The sequence below is a fragment of the Erpetoichthys calabaricus genome, chromosome 18 (genome assembly GCF_900747795.2).
Source record: "Erpetoichthys calabaricus chromosome 18, fErpCal1.3, whole genome shotgun sequence".
NCBI lineage: Eukaryota > Metazoa > Chordata > Cladistia > Polypteriformes > Polypteridae > Erpetoichthys > Erpetoichthys calabaricus.
Genome location: NC_041411.2, coordinates 34,308,076 through 34,335,682, shown reverse-complemented (window position 1 = coordinate 34,335,682; position 27,607 = coordinate 34,308,076). Strand labels below are relative to the sequence as shown.

Here is a 27,607-nt window from a genome sequence, read left to right as displayed (position 1 = left end):
TTTCATGTCTTATTTTTGTCTAAAGCCATTTCTCCTAGGAGAAACATCTGTGACAAAGTTTATTCTTAAATGATACATAAATAGGAATCTTTTTTAAGTCGCAGGAACCATCAAAGATCAGCCTTTGAGCAGTAACGTTTGCTAGCCCATATATGGTTTTCACAGTTTTGGAAATGAGAACTAGAATATTCTCAGCTGTGTTATCAGACACATAGGCACACAGCTGAGCTTCAACATTTATTTGTGTGTACTGATTTTTATTTCTGCATGTCCTTAGATGTTTACCACATTGTAATGATTATCCTGATGTTTAACGTTTGTTCCTTTCCCTCTAATTCTGAAAGGGTCCACCGGGTATTCCTGGCCCTCCTGGGCCTAGAGGTAATGATGGACTCCCAGGGCTAACTGGTTCACAGGGATCTATGGGTCTCCGAGGTCCAGAAGGTCTCCAAGGACAGAAGGTAAAGGGTCTACACATATGATCAGGGCCTTCACTTTTTGCAGACCTACCAATTCTTTTTGTTGTGAAACATAATATAAAACAGAGAAAGAGAAATACACCCACAGAAGGTTCTTTTTTCCATTACCATAAAATGAAGAGCTGTTCATTAAATACGTTTGATATATGGTCAGCGTTTGCATGCATCCAGAGTAGTCCCTGGACAGTGTAAAGAGCTGCCCACTAATTAAATGAGCCATTTAATATATGTATGTTCATCCCAAGGCTCTGATTTCCTTCTATGTGTGGTTGCTTGATGCAGGGAGAAAGAGGCCCTCCGGGTCCATCAGTAACAGGGCCAAATGGAGTCCCAGGAATTTCAGGAGAAAGAGGAGAGCAGGTAAGAATCACTCACCTTGCATATTCTCGGAGTTTAATAGATCTTCAAGTTGCCATATTTTAACTTGACAGTGCTGTGGTTACCTTACTGCCAATGCAATCATTGTTAGAACATTAGAAATTTTTTGTCAAGAACGAGCCATTCGGCCAAAAAAGCTTGCCAATCCTATTCAATTAATTTTTCCAAAATAGCAAATTGTGGAGGTCCTTAATGTCCTACTCCCTACCACACTACTTGGTAATTCAGTCCATGTTTCTGTGGTGTTCTCTGTGAGATGAAAATACATTTTAATGTTTGTGTGGAATGTACCCTTAAGAAGCTCCCAACTGTTCCCCTATGTTGAACTCATTTTAAAGTAACAGTCTTGATCCACTGTGCTAATTCTTTTCATAATTTTAAAAACTTCAGGTCATATCGCCACTAATTGCAAGAATTTTACAACAAAATTGTAACATTTCTCCAAGATCTAATGAAGTGTGAAAATCTGATCCATTGTCAATCTATTGTACCTAAAATCGCATTCATGCTCTCCCATGATATTATCTGCCACTAGTTCTGCTCTCTTTTGGATTTTATTTTCACTATAAGATTTAGTTTTTCTCATATCTTTTTGGATTATGATTTTATTAAGGTTAATAAATTTTTTAATATTATTTTGACTGTTTTTTTTACAATCCTTTGGTTTTTCATTTTCTGACCACAGCTATTTTATCATGGAGTGAGTAGGGTTAACCAGATTCATTATTGGTTATTGGTTGGCCCACTCTTGCACGCCCTAAGCTTAACACACACACACACATACACTGAATATGAGTGGTCTCATCCTGCCCCTTACCGATTGTTTCAATCTCCTTCTCTTTCATGCCCACCTTACCACATTCATCCTCAAAGTGTCTTCAGCAACTTCTCAGAACCTCATCCTGGTCCCCAATCAGATTATCTTTACAAAAGGCTATTTTAAGTTGGTCTCTTTTCTTTTTCTCTGACTATTCAGTTAAATTCTTTCACCTTTCCTTCTCTTCTGCTCTCCTTCCAAGTTGTGCTTCTTAAATGCACCTTTCTTATTATTGCCCACTCTGTCCATTAATCGTCCCTACTCCCTCCAGTCCTTCTCTTTTGTTTGTCATTGCTCTTCTTCTTTGTGAGATCCTTTTTTGCCCTTTTCTTTATCTTATTACACATTCTCTTTCTACATCAAACCAACATTCTCTGCTTACCCTGTTTTTCATTTTACCACTTCATTTGTTTCTGTTTTGGGTTCTTTATGAATAATTTCTTCATTTCTTACACATCACTCTTCCACCAACACTCTGCTTCTAACTGCAAACATTGTGTCACTCCCTGGTAAAAGGTCTATACTCTTTTATCATTCTTAAGTCTTTAAACGTCAAACATTTTCTTTATTCATCTGTGTTCTGCAGTTCTTTCTCTGTACCCCAGTCTAGGCCCATAGAGATCCAATTTCCCTTCAGCTTTCTCAGTTAGTGTATCAGTAGCATACCAAGTCTCAGTCAGCATATGATTGATTTGATTTTCTGTATTAATATCTGATGAACACCATACTATGGTTTCATGATCCTCCTTTATAGACATGTGTTTCTTATTACTAGGTTTTTACTTAAGGCTAAGTTTAAAATCTTCATCTTTATATATAATACGGTACTGTGGTTGTCCATTTGTCTGTCCAGGATTTTAAATCACCTGTAGCTCGCAAACCATCTGACCAATTGACCTGAAATGTGATACACTTATACTACATGACGTCTACTATCCGTTTCCGGGGTGATGATTGACCTCCAAGGTTATTCCTCTTTTTATTTTATTTTATTGTAGAATCAACTCTCGGCAGCAGGCAGCAGGGTGGCCGTGCGGGGCATGCGTATGGGCACCGTTCTCATTCCCTAACCCTAACCCTAACCCAAATTTTTTTTTTTTTTTTGGTGTAAATATGTTTTATCTAACTGCCTTACCTTAACCTTTCTTATTTCTATTTGTCTGTTTTATTTCATTCTGTCTGTTACTTGTTATTAGATGCAACTGAGAAGGCAAATTTCATGTTTTCTTGTGTAAACATGACTAAATAAAGAAACCTAAACCTTCACCGTCACTTCCCCTACCTCTTCATATCTTAAGTCTTCAATCTGTCTCAAGAATGATTTAAGTGCCAGCTTAACTGAAAAATTAAAGAAAACGTACTAAGTAATTGCAATACGAACACTGACTTAATCAGTTTTAACACGAAAAGATGCCGACGAAAGAAGAGAAGAAGCAGGCCGCTAGGGTGGAGAAAAGAAGAGCTGCTCAGGACGCAGCAAGCACATCAACCTCTGAGCAAACGAATGGTAAACGTAGAGAGAAAGAGGATGAAAACTAGGAATGCTCAAGTCAAGTGGATTCACTGCACATTACTGGTGGTCAATAACAATAACAAAGCAGTGTGGTAGACACCAGTAGTACCAAACTTCCAGATGTCATTTAGCCAGGCTTAGCCCCTCTTCACCCACGCTGTGGTGGATTTTTGGGACACGTCACACACCATGTTCACCCCTAGTATTACAGATACCCCCTTACCATTTCTGTCTGCAGGCGGGCCTGTGAATAAGCTTTAACAAGCTGTGTTAGGCTGAATGGCTTGTTCTCATCGAATCTGGTCTTATGTTTTTAAGATTGCCCCCCCACTGTCACTTTACATTGTACATTATGTATTTTATGTGCTGCCATTTTAAGATTGTGCTCTCTTTATACAGAAATGCCATCGGTGCTAATTTACTGCAATGTTTATATTTTCCTAGAGTTAATTTTTCCTAATGGGAGCAGAAAGTGACATCTCTAGATATATTAAGTAATATTTATTTTTTCCAGGGGGATTCTGGCCCTGATGGACAAAAAGGTGACAAAGGAGAACCTGGCTTAACGGTAAGAATGGGCAGAAAAAGATATAACAGCAAAATGAGCTTTTTCTACAAGGAGATCAACAAATCAATAAAGCAGAAGAAGTAGGATTCTCTGACTGTGGGAACCAACCCCCCTTGATCAAATACTTCAAACCATACTTCTATTCCTCTCTCTGTAAGCAGTGCTTACAGAAAGATCAGAAAGACATTGAGATCTCATAGATTTTTAGATCCTTCCAGCAAGGGAAAAAGTCTTTTCACAGCCTGACGTGAGAAGCTCTGCTTCAGAGTTACCATCTACACATCTCTGCGAAATGATCTGTGAAATGTTAAAGCATAGCTGACATTTTTAGAGCTATTTAAAGGGTTGCAGCCGCCCGCTGGCAGAGAGCATAAAAGCTCTCTGAGCCTTCACTGTGTTACGAAACACAGCAGGACAGAAATAGAACTTCTGCCTTTACACACTCCCTGGTGAGTGTGGACACGAATGTAGTGAGTCCCGAGTGAGAATGGTGCACCATTAGAACAGCAAAGAAGTACAGTGCCAACAGAACCAGGAGAGAGGTCTGCAAGATGATAGTCAGTGGAGAGCAATCTAAACAGCTGAATGTGGACATTTGTAAGATTTTGCTTTTGTGCTTGTGTGGTTCAATTCACGTATTTGAGATTTAATTGTAAAAGGATATAATTTGTCTTGGTCTATTTGAAACGATATTTACTATAAAGGACAACATATACAATGGAAGCACCGATTGATAAAATGAACACCCTGGCTTGCCATCTACTAACTATTGGTTTAAGAATTCAGAATTCAAACATTACGGGTGTTTTTAGTATGACATCTAGCTGGTTCTGTCAGATTTAGTCACATGGAAACTAAGCCCCTTGACTTCTAGTTAGTGATCACGTTGGCTTAACATTTACACCACCACACCAGTGACAGAGCCAGGATTATGGTGGTGACTGGACCTGGAAAGCACTGGCCAGACCAAAGCTAATATCTTAATAGTCTGCTGATATTTTTATACGATTTGTGCCATGTAAACTGAATGTAAATGCATGCATAAGAAAACATACTTTGCACAAACATGTCATATCTAAATGAATGAGGTTACATGACCGGGCACAGCAACATGTTAGAAAGATGTTTAGAAATCACTTCAAAGTATAACATGCAACATCCATCCATCCATTTTCCAACCCACTGAATCCGAACACAGGGTCAAGGGGGTCTGCTGGAGCCAATCCCAGCCAACACAGGGCACAAGGCAGGAACCAATCCCGGGCAGGGTGCCAACCCACCGCAGGACACACACAAACACACCCACACACCAAGCACACACTAGGGCCAATTTAGAATCACCAATCCACCTAACCAGCATGTCTTTGGACTGTGGGAGGAAACCGGAGCGCCCGGAGGAAACCCACGGGGAGAACATGCAAACTCCACACAGGGAAGACCCGGGAAGTGAACCCAGGTCCCCAGGTCTCCCAACTGCGAGGCAGCAGCGCTACCCACTGCGCCACCGTGCCGCCCAACATGCAACATACAGCACTATATTATTATGAAGGTCTGGCACTGTGTCTTCAGCTCTTTCCTGCATTAAGTCCAGGCCTACCAAGATAGACACACTGTCTAGAATTAGGCAAGTTAATAAAGTGTTACAATTAGATGATGTCTGAACCAGCTAAACATCAGCTCAGCACCAAATGTGAATATGCACAGAGGCTTAAATACTCTGAACATTCACCCTTTTTTCCAGACTTTCTTCTGATCAGATAGATAGGCAAGAATTTTTATCAGTATATTCTGATGTGGAAACCCTTCTTTAAAATGTAGAGAGCATAGTTTGGGCATCTAGTGTGTTGGATATGATCACTTCACTGTGCAAGGGATACAGACTTTTCATAAATTGAACTTGCAGTACCAAGGCCGAATTAAGACCCCCCCCCCCACCCAGGCCCCTGGGCGATTTAGCTTGATCCCTAATAGAGAGTTGATTTGCTGACACCGTGTTGTTTAATGCAGCATGGTATTTCTCACTCTTGATTTCAGTGTGAGACTCGATCCACCTTGGTCATTCCGACTTGGGGATGCGTCCCTTTTGCGGATATTTGATTGTCTTGTTTTCAGAGGGGATCCCCTTGGCAATTCTGACTTGCACTGGGAGGAGTCCCCCCAATGGTCACTCCAACTCAATCATTTCTTCATTGGGAAGCCTCCTTGGTCTTTTCATTGCACATCAAGCGGATTGTCCAGTAGGTCCCTTGGCATCATGGGCCCCTCTACACACATCCAGAACACCCTGATGGTAGATCTTCCATGTGCAGTACACAATACAATATCATTCAACAATATAACATATTACAGCATCCAGTAACCTCACTTCCAAAATATTTTTCTCTGTTTACAGAAATATTTTTTATGGATTTTTTGATTAAATATATGTGTTTGATATATATATATAGAGAGAGATATGTGTTATATAGTACCTGCCAAATAATGCAAAGAGTACACAACATATGTTTGCCCTAATTGGGGCTTATCGGGTCTACGCACTTTTGCTTCCCCTTGCAGAGATCGAACCTCAGATGTCAGTGCCTGAGGCGAAGCTGGGTAAGGCTTGTGGTTGGTCAGCCAATCAGCACACATCCACAACATCCTCTCAAATGTGAGAAGCAGATCATAGTCTTGTTATACAGTACCTGCCAAATAATACAAAGAGTACACAACGCGTGTTTTGCCCTATTTGGGGCTCATCAGGTCTACGCTCCGGTGTATATACTTTTGCTTCCCCTTGCGGGGATGAAATCGCAGACAGGTAGTGTATATCATGTCTGTGATCTGCTTCTCAGAACTGAGAGGCCGCGGCAGATGTTTGACGACTGTCCTACCAACCACAAGCATTATCTGGTAGGTAACCACCCAGATATCAGATTCTGATCAAACCTATGCATTATATATATATATATATATATATATATACAGTGATCCCTCGCTATATCGCGCTTCGCCTTTCGCGGCTTCACTCCATCGCGGATTTTATATGTAAGCATATTTAAATATATATTGCGGATTTTTTGCTGGTTCGCGGATTTCTGCGGACAATGGGTCTTTTAATTTCTGGTACATGCTTCCTCAGTTGGTTTGCCCAGTTGATTTCATACAAGGGACGCTATTGGCAGATGGCTGAGAAGCTAGATTGGTTACTTTTCTCTGTCTCTCTTGCGCCGAGTTTCTCTGATCCTGACGTATGGGGATTGAGCAGCGGGGTTGTTCGCACACCTAGACGATACGGACGCTCGTCTAAAAATACTGAAAGATTATCTTCACGTTGCTATCTTTTGTGCAGCTGCTTCCTGAAACGACATGCTGCACAGTGCTTCGCATACTTAAAAGCTCGAAGGGCACGTATTGATTTTTGACTGAAAAACAAACTCTGTCTCTCTCTATCTCTCTCTCTCTCTCTCTCCCTGCTCCTGACGGAGGGGGTGTGAGCTGCCGCCTTCAACAGCTTTGTGCCGCGGTGCTTCGCATACCTAAAAGCCAAACAGCCCTATTGATTTGTTTGCTAGAGATTGTTTTCTCTATCTATGTGACATTCTGTGCTCCTGACACGCACTCCTTTGAAGAGGAAGATATGTTTGCATTCTTTTAATTGTGAGACAGAACTGTCATCTCTGTCTTGTCATGGAGCACAGTTTAAACTTTTGAAAAAGAGACAAATGTTTGTTTGCAGTGTTTGAATAACGTTCCTGTCTCTCTACAACCTCCTGTGTTTCTGCGCAAATCTGTGACCCAAGCATGACAATATAAAAATAACCATATAAACATATGGTTTCTACTTCGCGGATTTTCTTATTTCGCGGGTGGCTCTGGAACGCAACCCCCGCGATGGAGGAGGGATTACTGTATATATATATATATATATATATATATATATATATATATATATATATATATATATATATATATATATATATATATATATTCTAGCTATCCCCTGTGGTTCCACCCAGTTAGTAGTGAAACAGGACAAACTTTAAAAAATCAGTTTTAAAAAAAATGTAATTTTGTCCAACACTCCAAAGTCAAACGGTGGCACTGTATCTGATCGTGTTCAGGTCTGATGGGAGAGCATCCCCCATGTAGGGAGAAAAACATATGGCCATGATATCTCTGGCAATCAGCAGCTACCCTCTAAAACACATGGAGCTCTGCTCTCTCTCTCAAAAACGTCAAACGTTACTCCTTAACAGTCTGTAGATGATACTGTCTGCTGAACAAACAGGTATTGCTAGCTAAGCAAAGGCATGGTACACTTCAACACATGGCGAGAGGTCGAGTGACTTGAACGGAGGCTGGCGCGTGAGTGAATAAGGCTTCACTCCGCAGCATCTCTCTCGGATTCGCACAAATAAATTGGTATCGCAAGCGAACTATGATACTTAGCGTGATGAGAGAAGTTGCAAAATCAACCAGAATGTTCAAGCAAATTCTAGAAAAAAATCCCGATCTAAATCTGTTAAGTAGTTCTCTCATTCGCTAGCTAAGCGGAGGTAAGATACACGCCCCGAGGCTGGCACGTGAGTGAGAAAGGCCCCACCCCCCTCCCCTCGGCCCACAGCGTCTCTCTTGGATTTGCGCCAATAAATCGGTACCGCAAGTGAACTATGATACAAAGCGCAATGAGAGAAGTCGCAAAATCAACCGAAATGTTCAAGCACATTATAGAAAACAACCCGATCTAAATACATTAAGTAGTTCTCTCGTGAAACATATAATAATACATTTTATTTATATAGCACCTTTCCCATGCTCAAAAAACATATAAAGTAAATGAAACACAAACAATTGTTGGCAAAATAATGAAAACAAGGTAACAAAGCGGATGCCAAAATGCCTCTCCAGATGCGACTCCAATACTAGACTGCCTCAAGGTTGTGACTGAGCTGGCTATGAGGTAGAAGGGTGACCGAACACCAGAAGCTCAGGTGACCAGAACTTGGAAGTGGCGTCAGATGTCGTTGTGTCTTTAATCTTTGGATTTACTATCAGTACCAACTATCATCTTGGGGTGTAATTACATTTGTTTTATTTTATTAATTTTAATTAAAAGCAAATAACAATCCATACAATCAAATCAAACTTTAAAGAACCAAAATGCAACCCTCACCCACATTGGGGTGTTATTATTATTCGACGTGCCCTAAAAATGTCTCCCAAGCACATATGTGTGACAATATGTATACACTTCTATTGCCTTAGTTTTACAAGCCAGAGATGTTCAATCGGATTCAAGTCTGGTCTCTGGCTGGGCCACTCAAGGACATTCACAGAGTTGTCCTGAAGCCACTCCTTTGATATCTTGGCTGTGTGCTTAGGGTTGTTGTCCTGCTGAAAGATGAACCGTCGCCCCAGTCTGAGGTCAAGAGCGCTCTGGAGCAGGTTTTCATCCAGGATGTCTCTGTACATTGCTGCAGTCATCTTTCCCTTTATCCTGACTAGTCTCCCAGTTCCTGCCACTGAAAAACATCCCCACAGCATGATGCTGCCACCACCATGCTTCACTGTACGGATGGTATTGGCCTGGTGATGAGCGGTGCCTGGTTTCCTCCAAACGTGATGCCTGGCATTCACACCAAAGAGTTTAATCTTTGTCTCATCAGACTAGAGAATTTTGTTTCTCATGGTCTGAGAGTCCTTCAGGTTCCTTTTGGCGAACTCCAGGTGGGCTGCCATGTGCCTTTTACTAAGGAGTGGCTTCCGTCTGGCCACTCTACCATACAGGCCTGATTGGTGGATTGCTGCAGAGATGGTTGTCCTTCTGGAAGGCTCTCCTCTCTCCACAGAGGACCTCTGGAGCTCTGACAGAGTGACCATCGGGTTCTTGGCCCCTCCCTGACTAAGGCCCTTCTCTCCTGATTGCTCAGTTTAGATGGCCGGCCAGCTCTAGGAAGAGTCCTGGTGGTTTCGAACTTCTTCCACTTATGGATGATGGAGGCCACTGTGCTCATTGGGACCTTCAAAGCAGCAGAAATTTTTCTGTAACCTTCCCCAGATTTGTGCCTCGAGACAATCCTGTCTCGGAGGTCTACAGACAATTCCTTTGACTTCATGCTTGGTTTGTGCTCTGACATGAACTGTCAACTGTGGGACCTTATATAGACAGGTGTGTGCCTTTCCAAATCATGTCCAATCAACTGAGTTTACCACAGGTGGACTCCAATTAAGCTGCAGAAACATCTCAAGGATGATCAGGGGAAACAGGATGGACCTGAGCTCAATTTTGAGTTTCATGGCAAAGGCTGTGAATACTTATGTACATGTGCTTTCTCAGTTTTTTTATTTTTAATAAATTTGCAAAAACCTCAAGTAAACTTTTTTCACGTTGTCATTATGGGGTGTTGTGTGTAGAATTCTGAGGAAAAAATGAATTTAATCCATTTTGGAATAAGGCTGTAACATAACAAAATGTGGAAAAAGTGATGTGCTGTGAATACTTTCCGGATGCACTGTATAATGACTCCTTTGATTTCTCAAATCATTTCTTCTAAACACTTTAGAGACCCCTTGTATAGTCGCCCCTTACTGGTACTTATAATATTTATTCTGGATTATCTCAAGGTTGATATTTTTAAAAATTCTCCAGCTCAGCTGTTCACTGTTGGTCAGATAGCACCATCTGCTGGTCTTCAGAGATTATTTCCTGCCCACTTAGCTGCCTTTGCTGCTTCTTAAAGGATTTTTTTAGACAGTATAATCATTCATTGAGCGATTTCACATCTTTCTATCTAGAAGGCATCTCCTAGACAGCCCATTCAACCTTAAATAGACAGCAGGGTCTTCTGGTCACTAAAATAATTTTGCTAACTGCTTTTACAGGCCCCTCCATGGATGGTGCTTGTTACGTGTGACAGAACTCCCAGGATGTTCTCATTTGCTAGTTAATTCAGGCATTCAGAACCTGCTGTTTTCATTCACCTTCTGTGACAGATATGTCAAGGGCAGTTTCCACCTAGTTGAGCAGCTATTTGTGTGATGTCTTTCTTGGGATAACCGGGCTAATTATTGCTTACCATGTGAAACTAAACCCCTTTCCCTGACTTATTTGTGACAGGAGGATGAGATTCGTTCATACGTCCGGACAGAGATGAGCCAGCACTGCGGTGAGTTTGACCCATTTTAGATAAACAGAGGAGGGAAGAGTTGGGAAGTTGAAAATGAGACAAAGTATTTTCAGGAGTTCACTTAAAATGTTACTGTGGCTTTTTAAATGCGCTTTATAGCTGTATGATAAATCTCATTATAATTATTATGTTGAAGTCAGCATGCATTTTGCCTCTAAAATCTAGGAACAATTAACCAAAGCTGAAGAAGAAGCCAGAAAGCTGGGGTTCCCTAAACATTTCCTTATTATTACTTAATTTGCTTTTCATTCATTTTCTAAATAATGCTGAATTTATGCACCAGCACATGAAAGTTCTTACGATTAGATCTCCAAAAAAACAAATGTTTGGGCAATTCATTCATTTGGATTGTAGCTTGTAAAGCCAATAAAACATTTTAAAGAAAATAAAAAAGCAGAGTTTGTGAGGTCACATGTTCATCAGGCTTTGGGTGAGCCAGGAGTGCTAGTTACATGTGAATAAGGTCAAGGTAACAGAAATATTTTAGATTGCTTTTTTAATTCCTCTTCATTAGTGACCACCCGGACTAGCCATTGCAAGCCTTCTGAATGACTTGTACTTTGTTTTTTTTGTTTTGCAGCTTGTGGAGGTGAGTAGCTCTTTTTGTCTTGATCTGAACAAAAATACAAATCTACATTTTGAAAAAGTAGCAGTGCAATTGGTCCTGCCGCCTTGTGTGGCCCTGGTGCGTAACAGCAATGAGACCACTTCCCAGGGGGTAAGAGAGTTTCCGCCATCTCACTGTAACTAAATCGTTCATTTTTTTCACTGAATTGATTTCCTTTGGATCCCTGAGAGCGAGAGATGATTAGAAAGTCAGAATGAAGTTGAAAGACATCCGCCCTCCCACTTTCACCATCCTCAAGATTGATCAAGGACTGAAAAAAATTGGAGAGCTGGAGAGTCTTACTAATGAATCCCTCTTCTTATTTATGCCAAAGGGACTACGTCACACAGGCCAAAAAAAGTCTATATGCCTACTTCAAATAGCATGGAGAAGCTTGTAAATGATTGCAGGCATCCCTGTTTTACTCTGCAGTTTAAGATAGCAATGGTACTGCAACTGTTATAAAATGAAAAAAATAAATGATTGATTGGCTGGTTTGCCCACCTTACTTGTTTCATGCACTTCTACCTCTGCCAAACTCAATCCTGCCGCGTAGAGCAGGACAGAAGTGAGACGCTCCGAAAACGTCCAAGGCAGGAGACGCAGCTGCTGTTCCAGCAGTGGCATTCACATACTGGAGTGAGATGAGGGCCGCAGTAGCCAGAGGACCACGATTGTAATCCAGCTGATAACCAAACCCAGCAGTCTTTATCTGTCCTGTATTTAATCTGTTGCCATCACATGCTGACTAGTGCTGTTTGCTAAGCCTAACCATGTCTCTCCGTCTTATGTGTTTGGAATTATGTTGGGGTCTTCAGCCCTGTCTTTGTGTTTTGTGTTCATCATCGTCCCTCTCAGGTCTCGTCCCAGACACTCCGTCCCGTCCACCCTTCCAGTCTTTCCGCACTCGTAACATCCCAGTGCTGAAGCTCACACGCTCCAACGAGGAGGGTGAGTGTGTCCGTCCCTTCATCTTCAGATTGCATGGCTCTCTTTCTCTCTACTCTTCCTTTCTCTCTTTGAATTTCAAATTCATAAACAGCTTTATTGGCATGAAAATATGTTTTGTGTTGCCAAAGCATTACTATCAATTAGAGACTAATCATAACATATACATATGTTATAAAACGTAGAAAGAAAGAAATCAAGCAAGCAAATCTGGTAAATGTGTTTGTCTAAGTATCTGAAGATGTCTCCAATCCCATTTTCTTAATTGTATTAACATCGCCGTAGCTCTGGCTGTAAGTAATGAATGAACACATAGACAGGATAATTCTTCAGCTTAGAAGCTTGCCTAACTAAAATAAAGATGGTTGGAGTGGAGGAGATGAGATTGATGGAGAAGAGATTGTAGCATCTTTGTTAAAATAATCAAACAAGGCCCCTGAAGGGCTCAGTCAACAAAACACTTGACACTAAGTGGCAACAGGGCCCAGCATTTAAAAAATAAAATGGCTGCCACTTTTGACTCGCCTTGTGCCCGCTAGCAAGTCACACAACCTGCATGCATGCAGCCTTACTGTACCCTGATCTTTTTTTATACTGTACATATACTTTGTTAACCACCAAGGGAAAAATGTGTTTTCATATGACATTTAGAGGTCAGAGCAGAGGGTCAGCCATTGTACAGCACCCTGGAGCAATTTTCAGGTTAAGAGCTTTGCTTAAGGGCCCAACAGAGTAGGATCCCTTCTGGCAGTAACAGAATTTGAAGTGGCAACCTCAGTGCGGATCTTTAGCCTCAGAGCCCCCACATCTCTTGTAAATTACCTTGGATAAATTGCCAGCTATAAAGCGAATAATAACACTGAGTAACAAAAAGTAACTTTTTTGTCACGTAAATCAATATAGTTTTTTACATGCTGAATTTTAACATCTAATCAGACTTTCTCTATTACGCAAGGATTTTAAGAGTCACACAATTAAAATTTACAATCTTTATTTTTCAATCGGATACAGTTATTGATTTTATCAGATATTGATATCTGATATTGACATTTAAGATATCGGTCTGTCCAGTTATTATGAATCAACTTCACCTGCTTTGGTGCAAATGAAAGTGACAACAGGTGCACTGGAGAGGCAACAGCAAGACACCCCCAAAAAAATTAATGGTGGCCACAGACAATTACTCTCTCCCTATCCTTCCTGACTGATTCTTCTCTAGTTTTGTGTTTCACTACTGGTACCTGCAGCTGATTTAGATTGTACAGGTAGTCCAGCTCCTCCAGGATGGCACATCCATAGGTTTGCTGTGTCTCCCAGCACAGTCTCAAGATCATGGAGGAGATACCAGGACACTGGCTGTTATATGAGGACAGCTGGACAGGCCCGTAGAAGGGCATCAATCCAGCAGCTGGACCGGTATCTGCTCCTTTGTGCGAGGAGGAACAGGAGGAGCGTTGCCAGAACCTTATAAAATGACCTCCAGCTGGCTACTGGTAGTGCTCTGCCCTTTCTTATATTGTCCCTCTGTGTCATAAGACACATTGATGTGGACCTCCAAGTACATGTAGGAGTATGCCACATGCACATCCACTCCCTTAACAGTGACTGGGTGTAGAGGCTCTTTGGTGCAGTGAAACTTAATAATCAGTTTCTTGTGTTTGCTGAGGATAAGTTGTAGATGAATATTTCTGTGCTAAGAAGCAAAGTTCTCCTCCAGACTCCTACACTCTGTTTTATCCCCCATAAGTGCAGAATCACCAGAAAAGGTGACAGGATTTTTACTTGTGGTGCTCCAGTGTCCAAATAAGAGAGACACAGTCCTTGAGCCCCACAAACTGTGGTTTGCGTGACAGATAGTCGTTTATCCAGGACATCAAAGGCTCATCCACCTTTAAATCCCAGAGTTTATCCCTTAACATGGATATCTAACTTTATCAAGGTGAGAATAAGGCTTGTGGAGAAGATACATAATTACATCCACCACTCCAGTATTTGACCAATAGGCAACCTTCAGTGGGTACAGAAGGCCATCACAAGAAGACCCATATAGTTCAGGACCAGCATCTCAAAGGTCTTCATGATGTGAGACAGAAGTGCCACTGGTCTGTAATCGTTAGGTGAAGAGGTGCCTGGCTTTTTTGGAACTGGAATATTGCAGGATGTTTTCCACAGCAGTGGTACTTGCTGAAGCCTTAGGGAGAGATTGAACAGGTGACAAAGGACACCACAAAGGTGGTCATCACAGGCCTTAAGAACTCGAGGACTGACACCATCTGATCCCGCAGCTTTTCCTCTGTGTAGCTTCCTCAGTTCTCTCCTCACTTATTCATCAGTTATTGACAACCCATACTGTGGTCAGAGGTGGACTCATCACTGGCCTTTCCAGTTGAAGTGGTAGTAAAATCTATTGTGTATACTTTTAGTAATTTGTATCTTTTTTGCAAATTGCTCATGTTTGAAGTAACTTAAAATGCTGTAAAACCCTCAATATTTTTACAATAAGTACAAACCCCATGAATGGATCAGCTTTGGTGCTGCCTCAAAAGCCGCAATAAACAATAATAAAATACAGTCATGACACAAATGATAACTTTATACTTAGCTTGTCTTATATGTAAACATCCACGCATGAAAGTGTGTCTGTCTGTCTGTCCGGCCCGGAAGTGCAAGGCTACAGCATGAAGCTGAAAGAAAGCGACTCTGTCGCCAAAGTGAAACCGCCGAAAAAAGAGAAACTCGCTTAGCCATTAATACACAAGTGAGGCGCGCACATCGGCAAAACGAAACCTCTGAGGAGAGAGAAACTCACTTAGCCACTGATAGACAACAGAGGCAAACACGTCGGCAAAGTGAAACCGCCAAGGAAAGAGAAACTCACTTAGCCACTAATACGCAAGCGAGGCAAGCACATCGGCAAAACAAAACCTCTGAGGAGAGAGAAACTCACTGAGTCACTGATAGACAACGGAGGCAAACACGTCGGCAAAGTGAAACCGCAAAGGAAAGAGAAACTCACTTAGCCACGAATACACAAGCGAGGCGAGCACGTCGGCAAAACAAAACCGCAGAGGAGAGAGAAACTCACTTAGCTGCTGATAGGCAATGGAGATGAGCACATCGGCAAAACGAAACCTCTGCGGAGAGAGAAACTCACTTAGCCACTGATAGACAACGGAGGCAAGCACACCAGCAAAATGAAACCGCAAAGGAAAGAGAACCTTGCTTAGCCGCTAATGCACAACCGATGTGATTGATTGATTGAAGTGTCAGAATCCATGTTTTCTAGGAGCCTGGGCTTTTTACAGCATGAGCTTACACAGCTAGTATTAAATAATCTTTCAGTGTATAATCCATGTGAGGCTCTACCAACAAATAAACACTGGAATCCAGCAGAATGTCCAGTGTTGTCTCCAGGTGCTGTTGAAGTGTGCAGGGATTTACAGGGAGGAAGGTTATAAGGGGTTCAATTTAGTGTTCTCAGGATGGTGCAGTCAGCGACTGTTTGTGTGGTAAAGCTTTTTAGATCTTTAAGACACTATAATAATAATAATAATTAATAATTCATTACACTACTGATACTACTGCTTTGGCACACTTAACCAAATCAGTGTTTGACTTGGAGCTTCACTCCCTTTTGCTAGAAATCAATGGAAACAAAAAACTTTCTCAGTGTTTCTCCTCACAAAGCCCAAGTAATGGTTTTCTCATTGACTAATACAGCATTATAGTGAAAGCAAAAATAAAAATATATAATATAAACTTATAAAAAGGAAAAGCAAGCAATGTAATAAAGATAATAACAGAGAGGTAAACTATTTATTACATATGAAAAATAATACATCATAAGCAACTTCTGAAATTGAGCACAAAACGTATTAAATGCACAAAACACAATGATATTAATTGAACATCATTGTTGCCTAAAATCACTAAGTATGATTTAATTTTGAAGCTATAAAAGTAATATATGAGAAAAACTCTATTTATGGAGGCACAGAAAGCAGCAAAGATCATCTGTTTTATAAGGAAGTTAAACTGGTTTCAAGGTGGGAGTGATATATTAAGTTTATCAAAATTTGTGCACAACTAACAAGTAAAAAATTGCTTGAGGTATCGTAACAAATTCTGATAAGCATTATGATGAGCCGGAAAAGGTCAAACTTCTTCTTTCACACTGAAATGCCTCCAAGACAGACAAACGACTATTTCGTCATATACTCTTCATCATTCAAATATAAGGAGACATGTTCATTCTCAAACTATCTAGTTTGCTTATGATACAAAAATATTTCTTAAATGTTGCATCTTTTATGCACCTTGAGTAGTTCTCCCCACGGGGAAATTTGGCTTTTTACAGAAGCTCTTTATGTAAATAAATAAATAAATAAAAAAGCACACACTTTAGTCTGAACACACACTGGAATGACTATAAAGCAAGAACATTCAAAAGAAAGAAAATGTCTGACTTGGCTGCCACAGTCCCAGTGAGGCATTATGGAGACCTATTGCTGTTGGTATAAAGGAGACCCCTGTAGCTTTTGTTGTCCCATTTCTGCTGAATAATTCATTGTCTGAAAGTCCTCAGCTGTTCGTGTGTCAGAGACAGAGGATGTGCAGCATTGTTCATAAAGGCACTCAGTTTTGTTTTAATTCTCTCCTCTACTATGACCTCCAGGGGGTCCAGAGTGTATCCTATAACTGAGCTTGCCCTTTTAATTAGCTTGTTGATTCAGTGGGCTCTCTTGAAGTGATGTTACCAGCCCAATACACCACAATATAGAAGATCGCTAGCTTTCACAGAGTTGAGAAGATGTGAAGGATGTCACTTCCCATATTAAAAGAATGCAGTCAATCTGAAGAAAAATGACGTTTCTTATACAGTTCTTCTTAGTTCCAAGACCAGTCCAACCTGCAATTCATGTAGAGCCCCAAGTACTTGTAGGAGTGGACCACCTCTACATCCACTCCCTGAATAGTGACCAGACATAGAGGCTCTTTGGTTTTGCTGATTTTAAGATGCAGACAGTTCCGTTTGCACCAAGAAGCAAAGTTCCCCACCTGACTCCTCTCCTCTGTCTCATCCCCCTTATCAATGCACCCCATAAGTGCAGAATCATCTGAGAATTTCTTCAAGTGATATGACCTACTGTTATATTTTTGGTGTATAGAGTGAAGAGGAAAGGTGACAGGCCTGTTCCTTCCTTGTGGTGCTCCAGTGTTGCTCATGCAGTCTCACAAACTGTGGTCTGCCAGACAGATGGTCCATTATCCACTGATAGGCTCAACCACCTGCATATCTCTGAGTTTACCCCTTAACAAGGCACTGAAGAAATTAAAAAAAAAACATAATCCTCACAGTGCTGCCAGCTTTGTCCAGGTGGGAATAAGTCTTGTGGAGCAGACAGATAATCACATCCTCCACTCCCTTTTAGGCAAACTGCAGTGGATCCATGTGGTCTACCACAAGAGGACTCGTATAGTTCTAACCAGCCTCTCAAAGGTCTTCACAATGTGAGACAGAAGTGCCACTGGTCTGTAGTCATTACGTGAAGAGATGTCTGCCTTATTTGGAATAGGAGCAATGCAAAATGTTTTCCAAAGCGTCACCACTTTCTAGAGCCTTAGGGACAGAGTGAACAGGTGACATTGGACACCACAATATTGGTCAACGCAGACCTTAAGAACTCGAGCACCAACTCCATCTGGTCTCACAGCTTTTCCTGTGTGTAGCTTCCTCAGTTGTCTCCTAACTTGGTCTTTAGTTATGGACACCCCACACTGATGATCAGAGGTGGACTGGCCATTCCAGTTGACATGGTCGGTGTTGTAGTAGTAAGGATTATGTGGAGAGACTGGTCATTGGAAGAAGGTGTCAGCAGGTGTAGGGTATACCAACAGTGAATTAAATGAAATGAAAGAAGGACATTTTGCTTTGACTATTGACTTCAAGTATCACCCACAATGGATGATGTCTCACTACAAATGGCTGAATTGTCTGTTGGCTCTTTGAGAGAACCATAACAAGGCTTTGTGTGTGCATGTATGTGTATGTGTATGTATGTATATATATATGTATATTCATCATTTTAAATCAACAAGGCTAAATTTGTTCAGACACTCGAGCAATAGAAGACAGCAACTTAAATGTCATGTGAATGTAAAGGGATGGGACCTCATAGATGAAGAAATTCCCTGTTCGGCAGGATTGCATGTGGGGACAAAAGAATCAGAAATCACAAGGCATGCAGTGACATATTACGTTGAGGGTCGGTGGACAGATAGATTTAAAGTGGTCTCGGCTCTCAGATTTAGGTGGGTGGGTTAACTTTCTATAACGCACCTGCTCAGTTAGTGAACACTTTTTTGCGAAAGGATGAGGCCTTAGGGTTCTAATAACCTAATGAATGAGAGTTTATTTTCTCACTAGACAAAGAGCCCGTTTCGACAACGTAAGATGAAACGGGCACGAGTGGAATAGTAAGTAATAAGTATAAGCACCACAAACCTGATATAGGTGTATTGAATGAATGCGTAATTAGGCCTCGAGCTGTAGTTAAAATCGCCTTTCAGGCCTCTAGAGCTTTAATCGAAGTCGCCATTCTCTTTGAATTTTTCCGGCTGTAAATCCGCCACCTGCCGCGATGTTGGTTGAAGTCGCCTTTCTTTTTGAATTTTCGCGGCCGTAAATCCGCCACCTGCCGCGATGTTGGTCGAAGTCGTCTTTCTCTTTGAATTTTTGCGGCCGTACATCCGCCACCTGCCGCGATGTTGGTCGAAGTCGCCTTCCTTTTTGAATTTTCACAGCCGTAAATCCGCCGCCTGCCGCGATGTTGGTCTTGTAAGGTTTTTCAGGCAGCTGCTCAGAAGGCGACTGCGCATTCGGCTTCAGACATGCGCAGAAGGCGACTGCGCATTCGGCTACGGACGGACCCTGCCGCAATGTTGGTCGAAGTCGCATTTCTCTTTGAATTTTTTCGCGGCCGTAAATCCACCACCTGCCGCGATGTCGGTCTCGTAAGGTTTTTCGGGCAGCTGCGCAGAAGGCAATTGCGCATTCGATTTCAGACATGTGCAGAAGGCGATGTGCGCAGAAGGCAACTGCGCAGAAGGCTTCGGGCGGACGTGAGTGAGTGAGTGAGTGAGTGAGGAGACTGGCAAATTATATATAAGATTCTGTTACAATGTTGGGAGAAAACAGAAAAATATTCCAGAATAAATTCCAATGTTTTCCTATTTTATGCAATTACAATGTAAGTTGTGTGTGTACCATACAGAATGTGTATATTAAAAGTGAAAACAGTACACAGAAAAAGAGATATATAGATACAGGCACAGAAGTCTTCAGAGACAGAACTTTTCAAAGCATTTTTAAGGTTCATTTCTACTTGGATCATGTAGCACAGGTCTTTCTGAATTTTTCTTTGCTTCTGACTTTAAACTGTGGGTAAATATTTGATTTGCTTTTTTCTATTCCCTCATTTGTGTAAACATTACAAGTCCTCCATTTTAAAGCAGGCCCTTGGGGAGGCTGATAAACTTTATAATTTAGAGAGGCCAAGGAGAGCCAAGAGCTTTCACCTTTGTCAGGTAGATGAATTAAGATCAAAGCTGGCCATTCATTTTGCAGCAGATGTCAATACAGATTGCTTCTGGTAAGGAATGGATATCACCAATGCCTCCCATCTAGGCTGCAGATTCAAATGCTGTCACTGCTTTTCCTCTGTCAATGCTGCTGCCTTGCTAAACCATTCATTTTAAACATATTTCACTTTGTTTTAGTATATTAATTTGTTTTGAAAGCTACCCATACTTGGACCGGCACATTTTTGTCTTTCCCACAGAGTACACTTTATCTTATAAAATAAAAAGAAAGCATATCAACATCATCCACAACCTATTTAGATGGAGACATATTGTGCTCAGTCTGTGCATTTGGTGTTTCCTAAGCAATCTTAATAATTCTCATCATATTCTTTGTGGATCTAAAAGATTGAGATGTAGTCAACAGATGAAATATTATCTTATGTGAGTATGCTACATATCAGACAGCGAAGGTGGCATTTAGATCCACACAGTAGACCTTCGAGTTTATGTTTACTATACATCAAAAGTAATTTAGATTGGGCAAAATCATCAATGGTCAATCATACACAAAAGTATCCATGCGTATCTCAGTTAACAAACTTAACACCACTCAAGAATTATAAAGATGGACAGTTGTGTTTTCTGTGTGCCCTTATTCACTAGGTAGCTGTTTCCTATTCAGTTTTTCTATTAATTTGATAGATATCTTATTCTGAAGTATACTAACTTTTATGATATCTGTTGTAATGGGGTGAAAGATGAGGCAGGGCAATGGGGTGCCAACCAGGCAAAAATCAATTTAATTCCAACAAAAAAAGAAAACTCTTAAATAAAACACGCATTCTCTGGAAACTGCCCTTTTAAAGGACGCACTTTCTCTCTCTTGCCCTTTATGGCAGTCAGGTCTGAAATGAGACACCACCGTCTGAGAGGGTCTTCCTTTTATACTGAGCAGTCCAAAATGGGCAAGGCTTCATTGCCCTCAGAGGGCAGTTTCACAAGGCTATGAGGGTAAAAATGGAGAGAAGACTGTTAGTGACAGCACCCCCCTTTGTCATCTAGTTGAACCTGAAAGGTGACCCTCTGGCACGCATGCGTGACATTGTGTTCATTTCTCTCTCACCTTCTCTTTCTTTCTCTCTGTCTGTTTCAGGAAGAGAATTAAGAGTTGTTGTAAACACCAATGATCCAGATTATGAACACGTCTACTCTGTGGAAAACTACGATAATCCTGAGGAGGAAGACCTTTATCCTACAGCTACCTTCACAGACAGTGAGTAGTGTCTTCTTATCATTAATGTAGCAGTCATCTGTCTGTTTATTGTTAAAGTACCAGTCTTCTTTTGTCACCAGTGGTGAGCATCTGGATTCACCTCCTGTTGTCCAGAAGGGCTGCTATGGGACCCTAATTCCTCATATTCTGTATCTTTTTTCTTCCATATGTATCCATAGTTCTTCTTAGAGACAAGAAGTTTAGCTCTGCTGAAATAACCATCTGGTCCTTCTGAATAACAGTTACACTTTAATGTCTTTGATCAAGTCTCTACCTGATATAATAAGACATTAATCTCCGTTGATCTGCAGTTTAAATATACTTTTCTAATCTAGTCTATAATTTGATGAACATTATTGTGTTGATGAAAATCTGTAAGAAAAAATCTGAACAGACAAACAATTACAATTTTTCTAGCTCCAAATAATATAAGACATCACTATCAATTGAGTTATAAAAAATGGAATGCAGCTCTTCCAATTAAGCAAGATCTGTCTTTGCGTAAGGAATATAGTATGGGATACCACAACAGATTTTTCCTTGCATAATGTTATCCTACTTGATGTTACTCCAAATGTTGTTTTTAAATTGTTTGGAGTGATTTTAGATCCAAGGCGTTCAGAGAGATATGCAGAAAGTTTAAACAAAACTGGTCTAAGTGGAGAGCATTCCCTAAACAGTGGAGCTAGTGAGGTGTTTGTGAAGGCATTCACAGTTCAGATCTTGGCCTGAATATATTTTAGTGTTTTGGTTTTTTTAAATGAGATATATACACCCAATGTTCAATTTTGAGCTGATTTATAGCATACTTTGCACAAACTGAAGAAGAATACTTTTTATGAAGAGTTGAGTTCCACTCCTTGTTTCACGTCATCCCCTGAGATCACCATTTCTGACATTTGTTAATAAAAATATAGAAATATGAGCCATATCTTCATCAAATAAAACCATTACTGCTTCAGTAAAAGAAATTGGTGAAGGGTGAGGAATATTTGGCATATTGTTTTTTTTACAACGTTTCCACATTTTATATAGATGAAACAATGTGATGCATAGACATTACCTCTGTAAAGATCCCAAATTGACCGGTGTCTGCCAGGTAACCCCTTTGAATCCAAACATAAATAAATTCAAACAAAACGAACACCCAGTGGTGTATACAGAACTTGAAATGCACAAAAAACAGATTTTTCCTGATGCCTTTAACGGGAGTCAGTCTTTGGAACTCCGTGCTGCTCGCAATTCGAGTCCGATATGAGACACCTTTTACTGGGGCGTCTGTTCTTTTATAGTCTTCTGGCCATTAGGGGTGGAGTCAGTTGTCCTCAGTGGGCTATGAGTGAAAAAAAAGAAACAAGAATGTTAGCGTCTGTGCCCCCTCTTGCCCCAGGGTTGTATCGCTTACTTTGGTTATACCTGGATGGTGGTCCTCAGAAGTGCATTCATGACACTGGATACCTACTGACCTACATGAGCTAAATATTAAAGGGTTAAAGTAGACTGGACTGTGTTAGGATATAGTGGGTTGGAAGATGACTACAGTAGGCTGGAATATTTCTTGATTATTAATGGGCGCATATCTCTTTGTCTTAAATTGTATTTTACAATCTTAAGTAAATGGTGGACCGTTGGATTGATTCTAAATTGACGGTAATAGAAATTGAGTGGAGCACATAGTAAGGCATACAGAGAGAATGTTGAGCCTGATTTCATTTCCAAGGTTAACCAAACAGATGTTTTATCGTTGACGGTTTTTAAAAATCTCAATTTACATCCCAGCAGCAGAGTAAAGTGAGGTAACACTGTGCCACTTTCTTCTTTAGGACGCTGTGATGTAGTCTTTCTAATGCAGGATCATTTTGAATTCCACATCAACGAACTTATGACCAAGTCTAACTTTTAAAAATTTATCTCTTAAAATGTCTATGTAGGTTGTCTGAAAAAGATATACAGTAGAAGCTTTGGAAGGACTATCTACAGTGCATCCGGAAAGTATTCACAGCGCATCACTTTTTCCACATTTTGTTATGTTACAGCCTTATTCCAAAATGGATTAAATTCATTTTTTTCCTCAGAATTCTACACACAACACCCATAATGACAACGTGAAAAAAGTTTACTTGAGGTTTTTGCAAATTTATTAAAAATAAAAAAATTGAGAAAGCGCATGTACATAAGTATTCACAGCCTTTTGCCATGAAGCTCAAAATTGAGCTCAGGTGCATCCTGTTTCCCCTGATCATCCTTGAGATGTTTCTGCAGCTTAATTGGAGTCCACCTGTGGTAAATTCAGTTGACTGGACATGATTTGGAAAGGCACACACCTGTCTATATAAGCTCCCACAGTTGACAGTTCATGCCAGAGCACAAACCAAGCATGAAGTCAAAGGAATTGTCTGTAGACCTCCGAGACAGGATTGTCTCGAGGCACATATCTGGGGAAGGTTACAGAAAAATTTCTGCTGCTTTGAAGGTCCCAATGAGCACAGTGGCCTCCATCATCTGTAAGTGGAAGAAGTTCGAAACCACCAGGACTCTTCCTAGAGCTGGCTGGCCATCTAAACTGAGTGATCGGGGAAGAAGGGCCTTAGTCAGGGAGGTGACCAAGAACCCGATGGTCACTCTGTCAGAGCTCCAGAGGTCCTCTGTGGAGAGAGGAGAACCTTCCAGAAGGACAACCATCTCTGCAGCAATCCACCAATCAGGCCTGTATGGTAGAGTGGCCAGACGGAAGCCACTCCTTAGTAAAAGGCACATGGCAGCCCGCCTGGAGTTTGCCAAAAGGCACCTGAAGGACTCTCAGACCATGAGAAACAAAATTCTCTGGTCTGATGAGACAAAGATTGAACTCTTTGGTGTGAATGCCAAGCGTCACATTTGGAGGAAACCAGGCACCGCTCATCACAAGGCTAATACCATCCTTACAGTGAAGCATGGTGGTGGCAGCATCATGCTGTGGAGATGTTTTTCAGCGGCAGGGACTGGGAGACTAGTCAGGATAAAGGGAAAGATGACTGCAGCAATGTACAGAGACATCCTAGATGAAAACCTGCTCCAGAGCGCTCTTCACCTCAGACTGGGGCGACAGTTCATCTTTCAGCAGGACAACGACCCTAAGCACACAGCCAAGATATCAAAGCAGTGGCTTCAGGACAACTCTGTGAATGTCCTTGAGTGGCCCAGCCAGAGCCCAGACTTGAATCCGATTGAACATCTCTGGAGAGATCTTAAAATGGCTGTGCAACGACGCTTCCCATCCAACCTGATGGAGCTTGAGAGGTGCTGCAAAGAGGAATGGGCGAAACTGGCCAAGGATAGGTGTGCCAAGCTTGTGGCATCATATTCAACAAGACTTGAGGCTGTAATTGCTGCCAAAGGTGCATCGACAAAGTATTGAGCAAAGGCTGTGAATACTTATGTACATGGGATTTCTCAGTTTTTTTATTTTTAATAAATTTGCAAAAACCTCAAGTAAACTGTTTTCACGTTGTCGTTATGGGGTGTTGTGTGTAGAATTCTGAGGAAAAAAATGAATTTAATCCATTTTGGAATAAGGCTGTAACATAACAAAATGTGGAAAAAGTGATGTGCTGTGAATACTTTCCAGATGTACTGTATTAACATCTAATTTAACATTTCTGTTGTATTGCCAAAATACAGTTTAAAAAGTTCTTTAAGTGTTCCCATTGTTATTGTTATTGTTTCAGGTAAAAGATTTAAAGAGGAGGCAAACATTCTAGCACTCAAATGACATTTTTTGATGCTTTTTAAAGATTTTTAGTCACTTTCCCCAAAGGAATGGAGTACTCTTCACCATCAGTTAACTTGTTAGTTGAAGTTCATTAATGAGTGAGAAAAATCATGTAACCTCTCCCAAAATGAATCAACCCTATTGTCAGAGTCCAATAAATAAACCTAAAGTCAGCACACCTGAACTGTATTATTGAATACATTCTGCAACCTGCCTTGCACTGAAATGTGACTTTTGGAGCAAAATTGATTTCATGCGCAATTTACCATGCAGATGTGCCTCTGCCTCAAAGGGTAAAAGGGCATTTCACAAAGGGCTTTGTGCTTACACTGATATTGAATTATTTACGTTTGGAAAATTTTTATTCTCCGAATAACCTTGAAGGGAAGTTTTCTGTTGCTGCCTGCTAATTTATTGAGTTCTTGCTCTGCCAATGTTTCTGAAATCTGTGGGATGGCTGTGCCTTAAGGGAGAGGGGTTACTGTAAGGAAAGCAAGCTGCACCCCTACTATTATTGTTAGGCTTTGAATACTGTGCCAAACCTGCAAAAAATGCTGCATTTGTTTAATTTCTGCAATACATGAAGTTTTTATATTTATTTGTAACAAGCTAGCCTGGCCACAGACTGACACGACACCAATGTCCAAAACACACGCTGTTTATTTATACTACTATTTACAGTGGTTCTGCCAACTCACATAGTTACTCTCTCCTCGGCCCCCTCCACTCCTTCCTCACAAGCTCCGTCTTCCTCTTCCCGACTCCAGTCCCTCGAAGGGAGTGTGGCGGACCCTTTTATCATTCCCCAGATGTGCTCCAGGTGCTTGATGATGGTCTTCCAGCAGCACTTCCTGCCCTGCCCTTGCACCCGGAAGCACTCCGGGCGTACACAGTTCCTGGAGTGGCAGCACTTCCTGGTGTGGCAGAAGTGCTGTCCTCCAGGGCTCAGGAACCATCCAGGCAGCCCCTTGGTTGGGCCACGGACCCATACAGGGTTGGGCTTCCAAGCCCTTGATGGAAATCAGGGGAGCTGCCCTCTTGCGTCCAGGGGAGATATTGCCCCTGTCCCGGGGCTTCGTTGATCCAGGCGTCCTGGTGGGGCAAGATCCCTGGCCATCTGCCACAACATATACTGTTAATATGACTTGCTAATGACTTGTTTAAGCCCTTGTTACCTGTACAACTACACGGTGTCTAATTCCAAATCCAAAAACAAAGCCATCAAGCAAACCAAATTCTCATGCAATGCCTGACATTCACTTAGTGGTGAACCCTAATTTCATCAGTATCCTGGTCTAAGAAGGCACCTTCAGTGGCGGACAGTGTTACGGTTCAGCAATAGTCCTTCACGTGTTTTATTTTAATTAATTGGCATAAGGGTTAGGGTAACAATTCTACCCGGAGCACCATAAAGTGTATTCTTTGGCTGAGGTTCCTGGGAAGTCAGCTCAAGGAAAGCTTACAAGTTGCCTTGAATTTCTGTATTTATATTATTCTCACTGTATATTAATAGATTTTAAATTGTCTACAAATGACCTTATGACCCGCCCCACACTGGCGTGCAGCAACAATTAGCTATTAGCACATTGGTACTTGACCACAGGCTCATACTTTGTTCAACTACACCTACTTCTACCATCTCCTGAATTTCAAGTTCAACCTTTGCACATTTCACCTTGATAAAATCACTGGGATATTTGCCCACCACCACCCTAAATTTGGTAGGAATATCATGCTAAATTTAATATACCAAATTTGTTACTTTTCGTAGTTGTCCATGTTGAGTGTGGGACACATTTTCTCCAAAATTCATTTCCATTGTTTCAGAAAGTAGTGTGATAGCTGAACCACGTTCTTTAGGCAACTTGTTATTTGCGCCTGTGTAATTAGCAGATTTTAATCATACATCTGTTCTTTAGAGTGCCATTTTTTGTGATATTTAACAACATAATCCTCTAATTCACATTCTTTAATTTCATAAAGCCAAGTAATTCAGAATAAGAGGTATGGACTAGCACAATTAGGTGGGAATTTATGTTACACACTTCCATGATAGTGTAGTCATGCCTGTGCCCACTGGGCATTCTCTGTGAGGGCACAGCTTTTCAAACTGGCCTCACAGTGAGCGACAGATTCCAAAACATTTGTTTATACAGTAGTCTAAGCCTCAGTGCCTTCTTGGATTAAATTCTGGATCCACCTGCATAGCAACTAAGAGGGAGAGAAGCCATTGTATGCTAATGGCATCTCTCAATAAGGAAACAGCACTTGGGGAAGTCATTTATCTCAGTCAATCCTATCTCCTTGTATGAGTCTCTTTAACATCTGTTTTAATGTCTGCTTGAATCTCTCCTGGAACTGCTGTCTACACCTTTGGGCCATTTCTTTTCTTGCTAAGCATACAGATGGCGGTGCTTGGAAAACTTTTTTTCTCAATACTGTAGTTTTCTTGGGAGCCAGCTGTTTAGTATGGTTTGGGCCTCACTTGGGAAATTGTAACACACCCAGACCCACAGTGTC

General features: G+C 41.2%; 2 protein-coding genes across 5 annotated transcripts in view; both read left to right on the top strand.

The window, feature by feature from the left end:
* The window catches only part of col7a1 (collagen, type VII, alpha 1), a 173,119-nt gene extending 162,159 nt beyond the window's left edge, over window positions 1–10,960 (top strand). For all 3 annotated transcript variants that reach the window (XM_051921176.1, XM_028824171.2, XM_051921177.1), the window contains exons 119-122: window positions 345–461; window positions 762–839; window positions 3,702–3,755; window positions 10,855–10,960. In XM_051921176.1, coding sequence (XP_051777136.1) covers window positions 345–461; window positions 762–839; window positions 3,702–3,755; window positions 10,855–10,923 — 318 coding nt within the window. In that variant the 3' untranslated portion in view covers window positions 10,924–10,960. The remainder of the gene's footprint in view (window positions 1–344; window positions 462–761; window positions 840–3,701; window positions 3,756–10,854) is intronic.
* A 560-nt stretch (window positions 10,961–11,520) lies between these two features.
* Window positions 11,521–27,607, top strand: part of si:dkey-117n7.5 (uncharacterized protein LOC559444 homolog) — a 29,422-nt gene continuing 13,335 nt past the window's right edge. Inside the window, exons 1-2 of one of the 2 annotated variants that reach the window (XM_051921183.1) lie at window positions 11,521–12,482; window positions 21,217–21,336. In XM_051921183.1, the coding sequence (XP_051777143.1) occupies window positions 12,305–12,482; window positions 21,217–21,336 (298 nt within the window). In that variant the 5' untranslated portion in view covers window positions 11,521–12,304. The remainder of the gene's footprint in view (window positions 12,483–21,216; window positions 21,337–27,607) is intronic. The other variant, XM_051921182.1, reaches the window with a different exon arrangement.